Below are 13,608 nucleotides of genomic sequence, written 5' to 3'. Positions count from 1 at the left end.
TTTCATTGGAATAACCTTTCATTACTGTTAAAGGCACCAAATAATCCAGCATAAAATATACCATTGCATCAGTGGTTGCTAGTAGGGCAGTGGTGGTCATGAACTTTGTCAGCCGGTGATTGTCAAGCACATAACTGCTGGTCTCATGATAATTGACGGTTAATTAACAGAAACACATTTAGCATCTCCTGGCTTCCACGCATCGCCTACAAGCCACTGATGTAGACCTTTCTAACATCTGTATTTAAAAATTATAATAAATCACTGTAATATAGCCTACACCATCACAATGAATCTATTATTTATTTTAGACAGGTCTAAAGAAACATGATATGAAGAAAATGTAGTCTATTTCAGAAGACAACATTTAGCAGACAAGATTTGCTTAGATTGCCGTGCTTTTATTTTATATTATCTTATAGTATGAAGAATACAATTGAACATAGCTGAATAAAATAGAAAGGATATTTTCTCTAAACGATTTCTGACGGAGTGCGCACGTGGCTATTCTGTGTTGAGGGGTTCACAATGAAACAGGTCCTCCTAAATGCTTCATTTAGACGTATTTATGTAACTTTAGTTGTGATACAAACCTTTGGCCATATGTTTTGATTTTTAATTCATTCTAAGGCTGCATGATGTGACTAATGACGATTTGAAAAAAGTTGCATGAAAGGCATGAGCTCCGATTTGTTTCTTGTGCAGGCTACACACACTTCATCAGTCTCTCATTCACAATTTGACAAGCACTTGATAATGTTCTCACCAGGCATCAAATTTCCCAGCGGCATCCCCCTTGTGTGGACATAATGCCCCCTAAGAAAATCCATGCCTTTTGTGGCAAAAGTGTCCATTGTTCCCTTTGGCTAAATATAATAATTATAATTCCCTTCTCCCGGTTGCCATCGCCTTGCTCCGAAGCACCTCTCACTCACATGGCTCTCTCTTCTTATTAGCCAATACCTGTCACGTGATTGGGTCTTTCTCACAGGCATCTCAGCTCCGAAGTAGGCTACAAGTGAAGACAGATACATCGGGAATGCAACTGCAAGCATCCTTCTTATCCAATTCAGAGGTGCATATAGAAGAACTGTCCACATTTACTTTTCGTCAGCCAATAAGATGAGTATGCCTAACTAACAGCAAAAACACTGGCCTATGTCAATCTACATTCCCCCGGCGTGACCGCCGGTGTGGTGGTAATACGGTCACCGTAACAGCCCTAGTTGCTAGTACAAAACCATAGAAATAGAATGACCTGAACGGGATATTTATTTTTTATTTCTATGGTACCCACTAGTCATAATTTTCATATGTTTTTGCATCATATGAAGGCATAATACTAAGAGATGCTTTAAAGAATAGAGGGTTTACAGAAATCAACGATGCAATGAATAGTTTGAATGACTTAAAAACCAGATGACACCAGTTCTCGGTTCTCCATACTTCTCCAATTCCATTCTTCTGTCTCATTAGAAACCTATCAGTTCCAAAGAGCAGTCCCTGTAAGCCATTTCAGAGACGTCTTAGCAACGGTAGCTAGCTAATCCTAACACATCCAGTTGCTAATGATCCTAAAGGCTAAGTGATCCCTGAGGGGATTAATGTCTGTGATAAGACCTTTGGTTAGACAAGTCTTCAGTGCAGTCGCTATGTAATCCTTTTAACCGTTTCTGTCTGATTCAGGGGGTAACAACACAGGATGGGTTGACATCTGTCACTTTGAATCATTATCTGCACTGTAATAGATTTGAACTGGGCTCGATGATGTTCTGTTCATTGGCGGTATTGTGTAGCGGAGGTCTTCGACTGTCCATTAGTCTTTATCTAAGGGCTACGGTTGAAGAGCTACATATGTGATATTGAAATTCTAAAAGATGTCACTGGCGGCTCTAATGTTAACGATTATTTAGCAGCCAGGTAGGTTACGGAGAATAAACAGTATTTTAAAACAACGACCAGAAATATAACTGCAAGTATTGACCAGTGTTAAACTTGAGCATGTACTGTGACTATACATGGTATTCTAATGATAAATGAATTAGCCTTTTGCTTTGTGAGACTACGGGAATGAAGAAATGTATTTCTAACGAGTTGGAGCCGAATTACAACTGATATGAAGCTTGGCTGGAAAGTGCCGCTCAGCTCTGAGATAGAAAGAATAGGATTAAAAATGCATTTGATTTCCTTCCTATCGAGGTTTCTGCAATTACGAAGCCAGTTAAAATGAGGAGCGGCATTTTCCTATCTCTCTCCCTCACACACACACACACACACACACACAAAGACACACAGACACACAGACACACAGACACACACCCACCCCTGCACACAGACATTCCTCTAGACTGTAAAGCAGCTATATACAAACACTACTTGGCCTTCATGTTGTGTGACCAGATGGTGAGGCTGGAGCAGCATACATCCAGCAGCACATTGCAACACACTCCAGAGACGAGGGGAGTCTTTGAGGAGAGAAAGACTCTCAATCTGTTGGTGTAATTGTATCCCTCTCTGCTCTTCATACTTCTCTGACTCTCTCCTCAACATCCCTACTTCCACACCCCATCAGCACATGGCACTTTTCCAATAAATACGTTTGGCATCGCTATAGTCGGTGGCCATCTTTGTTGACGATTATGTCAATAAGTCAACCACAACAACAAAAACAAGGGATATTGAATAGGTCTGTTCCGGTGAACATATTACCGCCAACCGGCGGTCACGACTCATGATGGCAGTCAAATTCCAAGTGACTGCTTTGTCATGGTAATTAGGCTTCTCCAAGCTCTGATGCTGCTGATGGTCATTAGTATCCTACCAAACTTGGTAACTGCCTGGTACTCAGCACTGCCTGGTACTCTGCCTGGTACTCAGCACTCAGCACTATTGTCACGCTAATCAATCTGACATCAATGCAAATGTAATTTAAAATCTAATCAAACACTTCATGAGAGCCCATGAGCTCATATTGCGCAACATTTCTATAGGCTGTGCAATTGCATGAGAAGAGGAGGAGCCCATCAGCTTTCTATAGGCTAGGCCTACTCTATTTATTTTTCAACTTTCCTAATATTAAGCACATTGCTCCTCTTTACAACAGGAGTACAGCCTACCTGGCTGGCATGAAAATGAACCACGGGAAAAGTGTCCTCCATTTGCTATTTAAGTGCATACATTATGTATTACATACATGTATTTTTTTTCCATTGCCCCTGTTTCAATACAGTTGGTGATAATGATCCATTCTAAATCAAAACAAATTTCATACATATATTATTTAGTATATGTAAAGACGAGATTAAATAAAAAAATAGTGTGATGGGTGACAATATTAGCCTATCACGTGTGAATGATATATTATCACGTAATGTTATCCATCTTAAGGCAAGAAACAACGCATGCTTTTTATTGGCTTTTTCAAATCATAGTTGCACACCTTATGTAGCCTAGCCCATAGACCTATACAGTGCATTTGTAAAGTGTACAGACCCCTTGACTTCTTCAAAATTTTGTTAGTTTACATCCTTCTTCTAAAATTGATGCCGCCACCATGCTTCACCATAGGGATGGTGCCAGGTTTCCTCCAGGTGTGACGCTTGGCATATCAGGCCAAAGAGTTGAATCTTGGTTTCATGCTCTGAAAGTCTTTAGGTGCCTTTTGGCAAACTCCAAGCAGCTGTCATGTGCGTTTTACTGAGGAGTGGCTTCCGTCTGGCCACTCTACCATAAAGGCCTGATTGGTGGAGTGCTGCAGAGATGGTTGTCCTTCTGGAAGGTTTTCCCATCTCCATAGAGGAACTCTGGAGCTCTGTCAGAGTGACCATCGGGTTCTTGGTCACCTCCCTGACCAAGGCCCTTCTCCCCCGATTGCTCAGTTTGGCCGGGTGGCCAGCTCTAGGAAGAGTCTTGGTGGTTCCAAACTTCTTCCATTTAAGAGTGATGTAGGCCACTGTATTCTTGTGGACCTTAAATGCAGCAGAAATGATTTAGTACCCTTCCCCAGATCTATGCCTCAATATAATCCCGTCTCGGGGCACTACAAATAATTCCTTCGACCTCAAAGCTTGTTTTTTGCTCTGACATGCTTTGTCCCTATGGGGTATTGTGTGTAGATTGATGGGGATTTTAAAAAATGTAATCAATTTTAGAATAAGGTTGTAATGTAATAAAATGTGGAAACAGTCAAGGGGTCTGAATACTTTCCGAATGCACTGTATATTTTGATAAGATGTGTATCATAACTAAAGTGGCAAAATAACTTATTTAAATTAAGCAGATTAATCCGCGTTACAATGGGTGTAGAACCTAACTGGCACACATACGCAGCGAGTGAGTTTAGAGTTTGGGGGAGATCATTTTCACAATACACATTTTTGCATCGTTCTAATAAAAACATTACACGCATACTCACATTTGCGGTCACTTTTGAGAATGGGTTTTCCTGCTAATGGAACATAGACACATATAACCTACTACCATGTGCAAATTGCTGCGCTTATAATCTGAAGAAATAGCTTAATAGTTTATCAACATTTTAAGCTAAGCATTCTGATCTGTTGCATCAGGCTCACTGCCTAAAACAGGTTTGTTTTATGCTAGTGGTTGTATTCATTTGGGATCTATCGCATCCCACAACTGTCCCAGATTATGTTTGGAATGTTTATTTCTCACACAGAATAGAATAGGTCGACTTTTGTACTATGGGGAATAGTAGATTGACATTGGACATTAGGCCTACTCATCTGGTTGGCTGACTAAACGTTTGGAGAAAATATATATTATATTTTATTCACCTATGTTCAATTGCATTCTTCATACTATAAAATCATATAAAATAATGTCACAGAATTCTAAGCAAATCTGGTCTGCTAAATGAACGAGTGTAGCCCACAGCCATATGGCATAGCCATAACAGGGCCTAACATAAGGACAACTCAGAGTATGCTATTCTGTTCTTCTGAAATAGACTACATTTTCTTCCTCTCATGTTTCTTTAGACCTGTCTAAAATAAATAATGGATTCATTGTGATGGTGTAGGCTATATTACAGTGATTTATTATCATTTTTAAATACAGATGTTAGAAAGGTCTACATCCAGTGGCTTGTAGGCGATGCGTGGAAGCCAGGAGATGCTAAATGTGTTTATGTTAATTAACGGTCAATTATCATGAGACCAGAAGTTATTTGCTTGACAATCACCGGCTGACAAAATTTCATGACCACCACGGTCCTCGTCATAACATATTAATGTTGCTGATTCACACAGGGTTTCCAGGCACAGTGATCGTGTTCTCCACATGCATCACACAGACATGGCTTATCAACTATTCATGCCTTAGAGTTTAGATTCACTGCGTTGTTTAGAGAGAAAGTCGTTCTGAGAGGATTGTGTGACATATAAAGTTAGAAAACAAGGGAGAAACAAGGGAGGGGAACATATGTGATATCTATTATGGATAGCCCCCCCCCCCCCCTGTTACAATTTGCTTCAACTTCAGTACCTTCCCATTCTCATTGCAGGTCATTGTTTAGAACAGTGTCCCTTAGTCCTGGTCCTGGGGACCCAAAGGGGTGGACAGGTTACATTGTTGCCCTAGCGCTACACACCTGATTCATATAATCAACTCTTGATCAAGCCATGAATTAGTAGAATCAGGTGTGTAGTGCTTTAACTAATGACTGTATCTGCTACTGTATGGAATCCCTGTAAATACACTGAGAACCATATAACTAAAGAGGCCTTACAATGTGGGGCTGGATGAAGTATCCCTGTCCAGGGTAAGACAGGAGACACAGTGTAGACTACACTGGTGCCCTTGAGAAAAAGACTTGGGGACACCATGCAGGCTAGCAGTAGACTAAAAGGTGACTTACGATGTGTAGTATGATATAGTTACTGTACTGTACTGTGGCCCTGTCTTGGGGACACCATGTCATGATAACAGTAGGGACAACGGCAAGACTGAAACTGGACTTACGATGTGTAGCATGATGTAGTCACCGAGTCGTGGCGCGCTGTCGATGCGGACCAGGATGCCGTCCTTGATGGTGGTGCTGAAGCCCACAGCCAGGCGGTCGGTACGCGTGCTGGGCCTCTCGTTGTTAGGCCACGTGTACGTGATCAGACCCCCGCCCTTACCGAAGATATAGGTGGTACCAGCTGCAGAGGGAGAGAAGAAGAAGATGGAGGAAGATTACTTTATTGTCCAATGTACATGAATATGCAACGGAAATGTGTGCTCTGCATTATCCCAACCCCTCCAAAAACACAGATAAGGAAACATGGAGGGAGAAATGGAGAGAAAGAGAGAGAGAAAGAGAGAGAGAGGTAGAGAAAGGCAGAGAAAGAGAAGGTTGGAGAATGAATGAGATTCATGAATACAAGGTGCAAGCTTAATGGACTGGCCTATAACTACACACCAAGGACGGTGAGGTCACCGAGTTAAACTTGAACACAACACCTTTTTCTAATGTCTCCTCCAAACTAGATGCACCTTGTTTCGGATAAACGCTGTAAAACCAAATCCTCCCCGAACCACATAGCCAATGGTGTAAAGGCAAATCCTCCCCGAACCACATAGCCAATGGTGTAAAGGCAAATCCTCCCCGAACCACATAGCCAATGGTGTAAAGGCAAATCCTCCCCGAACCACATAGCCAATGGTGTAAAGGCAAATCCTCCCCGAACCACATAGCCAATGGTGTAAAGGCAAATCCTCCCCGAACCACATAGCCAATGGTGTAAAGGCAAATCCTCCCCGAACCACATAGCCAATGGTGTAAAGGCAAATCCTCCCCGAACCACATAGCCAATGGTGTAAAGGCAAATCCTCCCCGAACCACATGGCCAATGGTGTAAAGGCAAATCCTCCCCGAACCACATGGCCAATGGTGTAAAGGCAAATCCTCCCCGAACCACATAGCCAATGGTGTAAAGGCAAATCCTCCCCGAACCACATAGCCAATGGTGTAAAGGCAAATCCTCCCCGAACCACATAGCCAATGGTGTAAAGGCAAATCCTCCCCGAACCACATAGCCAATGGTGTAAAGGCAAATCCTCCCCGAACCACATAGCCAATGGTGTAAAGGCAAATCCTCCCCGAACCACATAGCCAATGGTGTAAAGGCAAATCCTCCCCGAATCACATAGCCAATGGTGTAAAGGCAAATCCTCCCCGAACCACATGGCCAATGGTGTAAAGGCAAATCCTCCCCGAACCACATAGCCAATGGTGTAAAGGCAAATCCTCCCCGAACCACATAGCCAATGGTGTAAAGGCAAATCCTCCCCGAACCACATAGCCAATGGTGTAAAGGCAAATCCTCCCCGAACCACATAGCCAATGGTGTAAAGGCAAATCCTCCCCGAACCACATAGCCAATGGTGTAAAGGCAAATCCTCCCCGAACCACATAGCCAATGGTGTAAAGGCAAATCCTCCCCGAACCACATAGCCAATGGTGTAAAGGCAAATCCTCCCCGAACCACATAGCCAATGGTGTAAAGGCAAATCCTCCCCGAACCACATAGCCAATGGTGTAAAGGCAAATCCTCCCCGAACCACATAGCCAATGGTGTAAAGGCAAATCCTCCCCGAACCACATGGCCAATGGTGTAAAGGCAAATCCTCCCCGAACCACATAGCCAATGGTGTAAAGGCAAATCCTCCCCGAACCACATAGCCAATGGTGTAAAGGCAAATCCTCCCCGAACCACATAGCCAATGGTGTAAAGGCAAATCCTCCCCGAACCACATAGCCAATGGTGTAAAGGCAAATCCTCCCCGAACCACATAGCCAATGGTGTAAAGGCAAATCCTCCCCGAACCACATAGCCAATGGTGTAAAGGCAAATCCTCCCCGAACCACATAGCCAATGGTGTAAAGGCAAATCCTCCCCGAACCACATAGCCAATGGTGTAAAGGCAAATCCTCCCCGAACCACATAGCCAATGGTGTAAAGGCAAATCCTCCCCGAACCACATAGCCAATGGTGTAAAGGCAAATCCTCCCCGAACCACATAGCCAATGGTGTAAAGGCAAATCCTCCCCGAACCACATAGCCAATGGTGTAAAGGCAAATCCTCCCCGAACCACATAGCCAATGGTGTAAAGGCAAATCCTCCCCGAACCACATAGCCAATGGTGTAAAGGCAAATCCTCCCCGAACCACATAGCCAATGGTGTAAAGGCAAATCCTCCCCGAACCACATAGCCAATGGTGTAAAGGCAAATCCTCCCCGAACCACATGGCCAATGGTGTAAAGGCAAATCCTCCCCGAACCACATGGCCAATGGTGTAAAGGCAAATCCTCCCCGAACCACATAGCCAATGGTGTAAAGGCAAATCCTCCCCGAACCACATAGCCAATGGTGTAAAGGCAAATCCTCCCCGAACCACATAGCCAATGGTGTAAAGGCAAATCCTCCCCGAACCACATAGCCAATGGTGTAAAGGCAAATCCTCCCCGAACCACATAGCCAATGGTGTAAAGGCAAATCCTCCCCGAACCACATAGCCAATGGTGTAAAGGCAAATCCTCCCCGAATCACATAGCCAATGGTGTAAAGGCAAATCCTCCCCGAACCACATGGCCAATGGTGTAAAGGCAAATCCTCCCCGAACCACATAGCCAATGGTGTAAAGGCAAATCCTCCCCGAACCACATAGCCAATGGTGTAAAGGCAAATCCTCCCCGAACCACATAGCCAATGGTGTAAAGGCAAATCCTCCCCGAACCACATAGCCAATGGTGTAAAGGCAAATCCTCCCCGAACCACATAGCCAATGGTGTAAAGGCAAATCCTCCCCGAACCACATAGCCAATGGTGTAAAGGCAAATCCTCCCCGAACCACATAGCCAATGGTGTAAAGGCAAATCCTCCCCGAACCACATAGCCAATGGTGTAAAGGCAAATCCTCCCCGAACCACATAGCCAATGGTGTAAAGGCAAATCCTCCCCGAACCACATAGCCAATGGTGTAAAGGCAAATCCTCCCCGAACCACATAGCCAATGGTGTAAAGGCAAATCCTCCCCGAACCACATAGCCAATGGTGTAAAGGCAAATCCTCCCCGAACCACATAGCCAATGGTGTAAAGGCAAATCCTCCCCGAACCACATAGCCAATGGTGTAAAGGCAAATCCTCCCCGAACCACATAGCCAATGGTGTAAAGGCAAATCCTCCCCGAACCACATAGCCAATGGTGTAAGGCAAATCCTCCCCGAACCACATAGCCAATGGTGTAAAGGCAAATCCTCCCCGAACCACATAGCCAATGGTGTAAAGGCAAATCCTCCCCGAACCACATAGCCAATGGTGTAAAGGCAAATCCTCCCCGAACCACATAGCCAATGGTGTAAAGGCAAATCCTCCCCGAACCACATAGCCAATGGTGTAAAGGCAAATCCTCCCCGAACCACATAGCCAATTGTGTAAAGGCAAATCCTCCAAGTTCTATTTCAGGGTTTTAAATTCTAATCGTATTCAGAAAGACTTCCACTTGAGGTCGAAGACTTCAGCTCCCAGGGTGCATATCTGGCCTATAGTAGCTCTTAAATATAGACACTGCCTGGGAAATAACAGGCACAGCAGTCAAAAACGGATAAGTCTTCCATCCTCATGTTTTAAACATAAGACTGCAACCTAAGAACAAAGGCCGGCATTGGAAAAAAAAAAATCGACTAACCTTCCTCGAGTTTAAGTTAACAAATGCAGAGCAAGAAAAAAGGGGACTCCGGGACTGTGGCCTAACAGATCAGGGTATAAGTCGGAGATACACCGTCCTATATATAGGCACAGTTTGATTAACACCACCGTTTGGATCCAACTTGGCTCCAAAATAGCTCTTCTATCAAACTGGGAATTGAGGCTGTATTTATGTGTTTATATATATGTGTGTGTGTGCGTGAGGTTGTCTAAAACCCACTTAGACTTAGGCCATGCCACACCACCACTACAGTGGCAAACGTGCAGACCTAGACCAAACCTAGAGGGGAGAAATTGCTAGTGAAGTGCAATAGAGCCCTTCCTTCCCATCTCTCCATCAGTGTATTCATTCATTGTTCCAACTCTCAGTCTCTCACCTCCAACATATTTCTGGTCTATCTGGGTGGCTGTCTAGCCAACTCTTCTCTTAAACAGAACACACAGAGAGAGAGAGAGAGAGAGAGAGAGAGAGAGAGAGATAGAGAGAGAGAGAATAAAGAGGGGGTAATAGGGAGAGAGAGGGAATAACAGTAAATCTCTATAAGACCAAAATAATGGTGTTCCAAAAAAGGTCCAGTCGCCAGGACCACAAATACAAATTCCATCTAGACACTGTTGCCCTAGAGCACACAAAATACTATACATACTATGTTGCTCTGTCTGTATGCTATGTCTTGCTTGTCCTATGTTGCTATGTCTTGCTTGTTCTATGTTGCTATTGTCTATATTGTAATTGTTTTTAATAACCTGCCCAGGGACTGCGGTTGAAAATTAGCCGGTTGGCTAAAACCGGCACTTTTACTGAAATGTTGATTAATGTGCAATGTCCCTGTAAAAATAAAAATAAACTCAACTCCAACTCATACCTTGGCTTAAACATCAGCGCCACAGGTAACTTCCACAAAGCTGTGAAAGATCTGAGAGACAAGGCAAGAAGGGCATTCTATGCCATCAAAAGTTACATAAAATTCAACATACCAATTAGGATCTGGCAAAAAATACTTGAATCAGTCAAAGAGCCCATTGCCCTTTATGGTTGTGAGGTCTGGGGTCCGCTCACTAACCAAGATTTCACAAAATGGGACAAACACCAAATTGAGACTCTGCATGCAGAATTCTGCAAAAATATCCTCCGTGTACAACGTAGAACACCAAATACTGCATGCAGAGCAGAATTAGGCCGATACCCACTAATTATCAAAATCCAGAAAACAGCCGTTAAATTCTACAACCACCTAAAAGGAGGCGATTCCCAAACCTTCCATAACAAAGCCATCACCTACAGAGTGATGAACCTGGAGAAGAGCCCCCTAAGCCAGCTGGTTCTGGTGCTCTGTTTGCAAACACAAACACACCCCACAGAGCCCCAGGACAGCAGCACAATTAGACCCAACCAAATCATGAGAAAACAAAAAGATAATTACTTGACACATTGGAAAGAAGTAACAAAAACACAGAGCAAACTAGAATGCTATTTGGCCCTAAACAGAGAGTACACCATGGCAGAATACCTGACCACAGTGACTAACCCAAACTTAAGGACATCTTTGACTCTGTACAGACTCAGTGAGCATAGCCTTGCTATTGAGAAGGGCCGCCGTAGGCAGACATGGCTCTCAAGAGAAGACAGGCTATGTGCTCACTGCCCAGAAAATGAGGTGGAAACTGAGCTGCACTTCCTAACCTCCTGCCCAATGTATGACCATATTAGAGACACATATTTCCCTCAGATTACACAGATCAACAAAGAATTTGAAAACAAACCCAATTTGGATAAACTCCCATATCTACTGGGTGAAATTCCAGAGTGTGCCATCACAGCAGCACGATTTGTGACCTGTTGCCACAAGAAAAGGGAAACCAGTGAAGAACAAACAAAATACAACCCATATTTATGCTTATTTATTTTCCCTTGGGTACTTTAACCATTTGTACATTGTTACAACACTGTATATATATATATATATATATATATATATATATATATATATATATATATATGACATTTGTAATGTCTTTATTGTTTTGAAACTTCTGTATGTGTAATGTTTACTGTAAATCTTTATAGTTTATTTCACTTTTGTATATTATCTACCTTACTTGCTTTGGCAATGTTAACACATGTTTCCCATGCCAATAAAGCCCCTTGAATTGAATAAAGAGGGGGAATAGAGAGAGAAAGAGAGAGAGAGAGAGAGAGAGAGAGACAGAGAGAGAGAGAATAGAAGAGAAGGAATAGAGAGGGAGTGAGAGAGGGAGAGAGAGAGAGAGAGAGAGAGAATAGAAGAGAAGGAATAGAGAGGGAGTGAGAGAGAGTGAGGGAGAGAGAGAGAGTAGAGTATAGAGTATTACTTCATTAATCCCGACTTGGGATATCACAGCATGCATCATCAATGAATTCCAAAGACAGGACACGCAACAATGGCTAACACATGATAAGACACATAAAGGCACATACACCATAGTATCCCTGAAAGAATAGTCTGAGAGAGAGAATAGAGGGACACAATGGGAGTCATCAGGTAACAGTGTGAGGACCATGCATTAGACCTCCTCCTAGTCTGTACATGATCTGAAGAATCTGGCACAGTTTGAGGTTGGGCCCTACAGATCACACCCCGTCGGGTGAACGTTTTGGTTTTTGCCCTAGCGCTACACAGCTGATTCAAATAATCAAAGCTCGATGTTGAGTTGGTTATTTGAATCAGCTGTGTAGTGCTAGGGCAAAAACTAAAACGTTCACCTGGGAGGGGGGCCCAAGGACTGAGTTTGAGAATCACTGAAATAGAGTAATATCCTCATGTTCTTTTCTTGTACTGAAGAAGGTTAACAACCACTGGTACTATAGCTCTGCATACTGTATATGAGTAACCATTGTTAAGCTCCAAGACAGTGCTTCATATTGTAGTTTTAGCTCTGTTTTCATGTACACTGTGAGACAGTTCATATGACTGTATACTGTGAGACAGTTCATATGACTGTATACTGTGAGACAGTTCATATGACTGTATACTGTGAGACATTAAGACAGATATTAACCTCTAGCTAGGTCAGTCTGTATACTGTGAGACATTAAGACAGATATTAACCTCTAGCTAGGTCAGTCTGTATACTGTGAGACATTAAGACAGATATTAACCTCTAGCTAGGTCAGTCTGTATACTGTGAGACATTAAGACAGATATTAACCTCTAGCTAGGTCAGTCTGTATACTGTGAGACATTAAGACAGATATTAACCTCTAGCTAGGTCAGTCTGTATACTGTGAGACATTAAGACAGATATGAACCTCTAGCTAGGTCAGTCTGTATACTGTGAGACATTAAGACAGATATTAACCTCTAGCTAGGTCAGTCTGTATACTGTGAGACATTAAGACAGATATTAACCTCTAGCTAGGTCAGTCTGTATACTGTGAGACATTAAGACAGATATGAACCTCTAGCTAGGTCAGTCTTTATACTGTGAGACATTAAGACAGATATTAACCTCTAGCTAGGTCAGTCTGTATACTGTGAGACATTAAGACAGATATGAACCTCTAGCTAGGTCAGTCTGTATACTGTGAGACATTAAGACAGATATTAACCTCTAGCTAGGTCAGTCTGTATACTGTGAGACATTAAGACAGATATTAACCTCTAGCTAGGTCAGTCTGTATACTGTGAGACATTAAGACAGATATGAACCTCTAGCTAGGTCAGTCTGTATACTGTGAGACATTAAGACAGATATTAACCTCTAGCTAGGTCAGTCTGTATACTGTGAGACATTAAGACAGATATGAACCTCTAGCTAGGTCAGTCTGTATACTGTGAGACATTAAGACAGATATTAACCTCTAGCTAGGTCAGTCTGTATACTGTGAGACATTAAGACAGATATTAACCTC

At 42.9% G+C, this 13,608-nt stretch overlaps 1 protein-coding gene across 1 annotated transcript in view; it reads right to left on the bottom strand.

Moving 5' to 3' along the window:
* LOC109901393 (neurexin-3b) overlaps positions 1–13,608 on the bottom strand; it is a 524,234-nt gene that overhangs the window by 116,728 nt on the left and 393,898 nt on the right. The window contains exon 20 of the mRNA XM_031837378.1: positions 5,983–6,164. Within this exon, the coding sequence (XP_031693238.1) occupies positions 5,983–6,164 (182 nt within the window). The remainder of the gene's footprint in view (positions 1–5,982; positions 6,165–13,608) is intronic.

This window comes from Oncorhynchus kisutch, linkage group LG12 (genome assembly GCF_002021735.2).
Source record: "Oncorhynchus kisutch isolate 150728-3 linkage group LG12, Okis_V2, whole genome shotgun sequence".
Lineage (NCBI taxonomy): Eukaryota > Metazoa > Chordata > Actinopteri > Salmoniformes > Salmonidae > Oncorhynchus > Oncorhynchus kisutch.
This window is presented reverse-complemented; position numbering and strand designations above follow the sequence as displayed.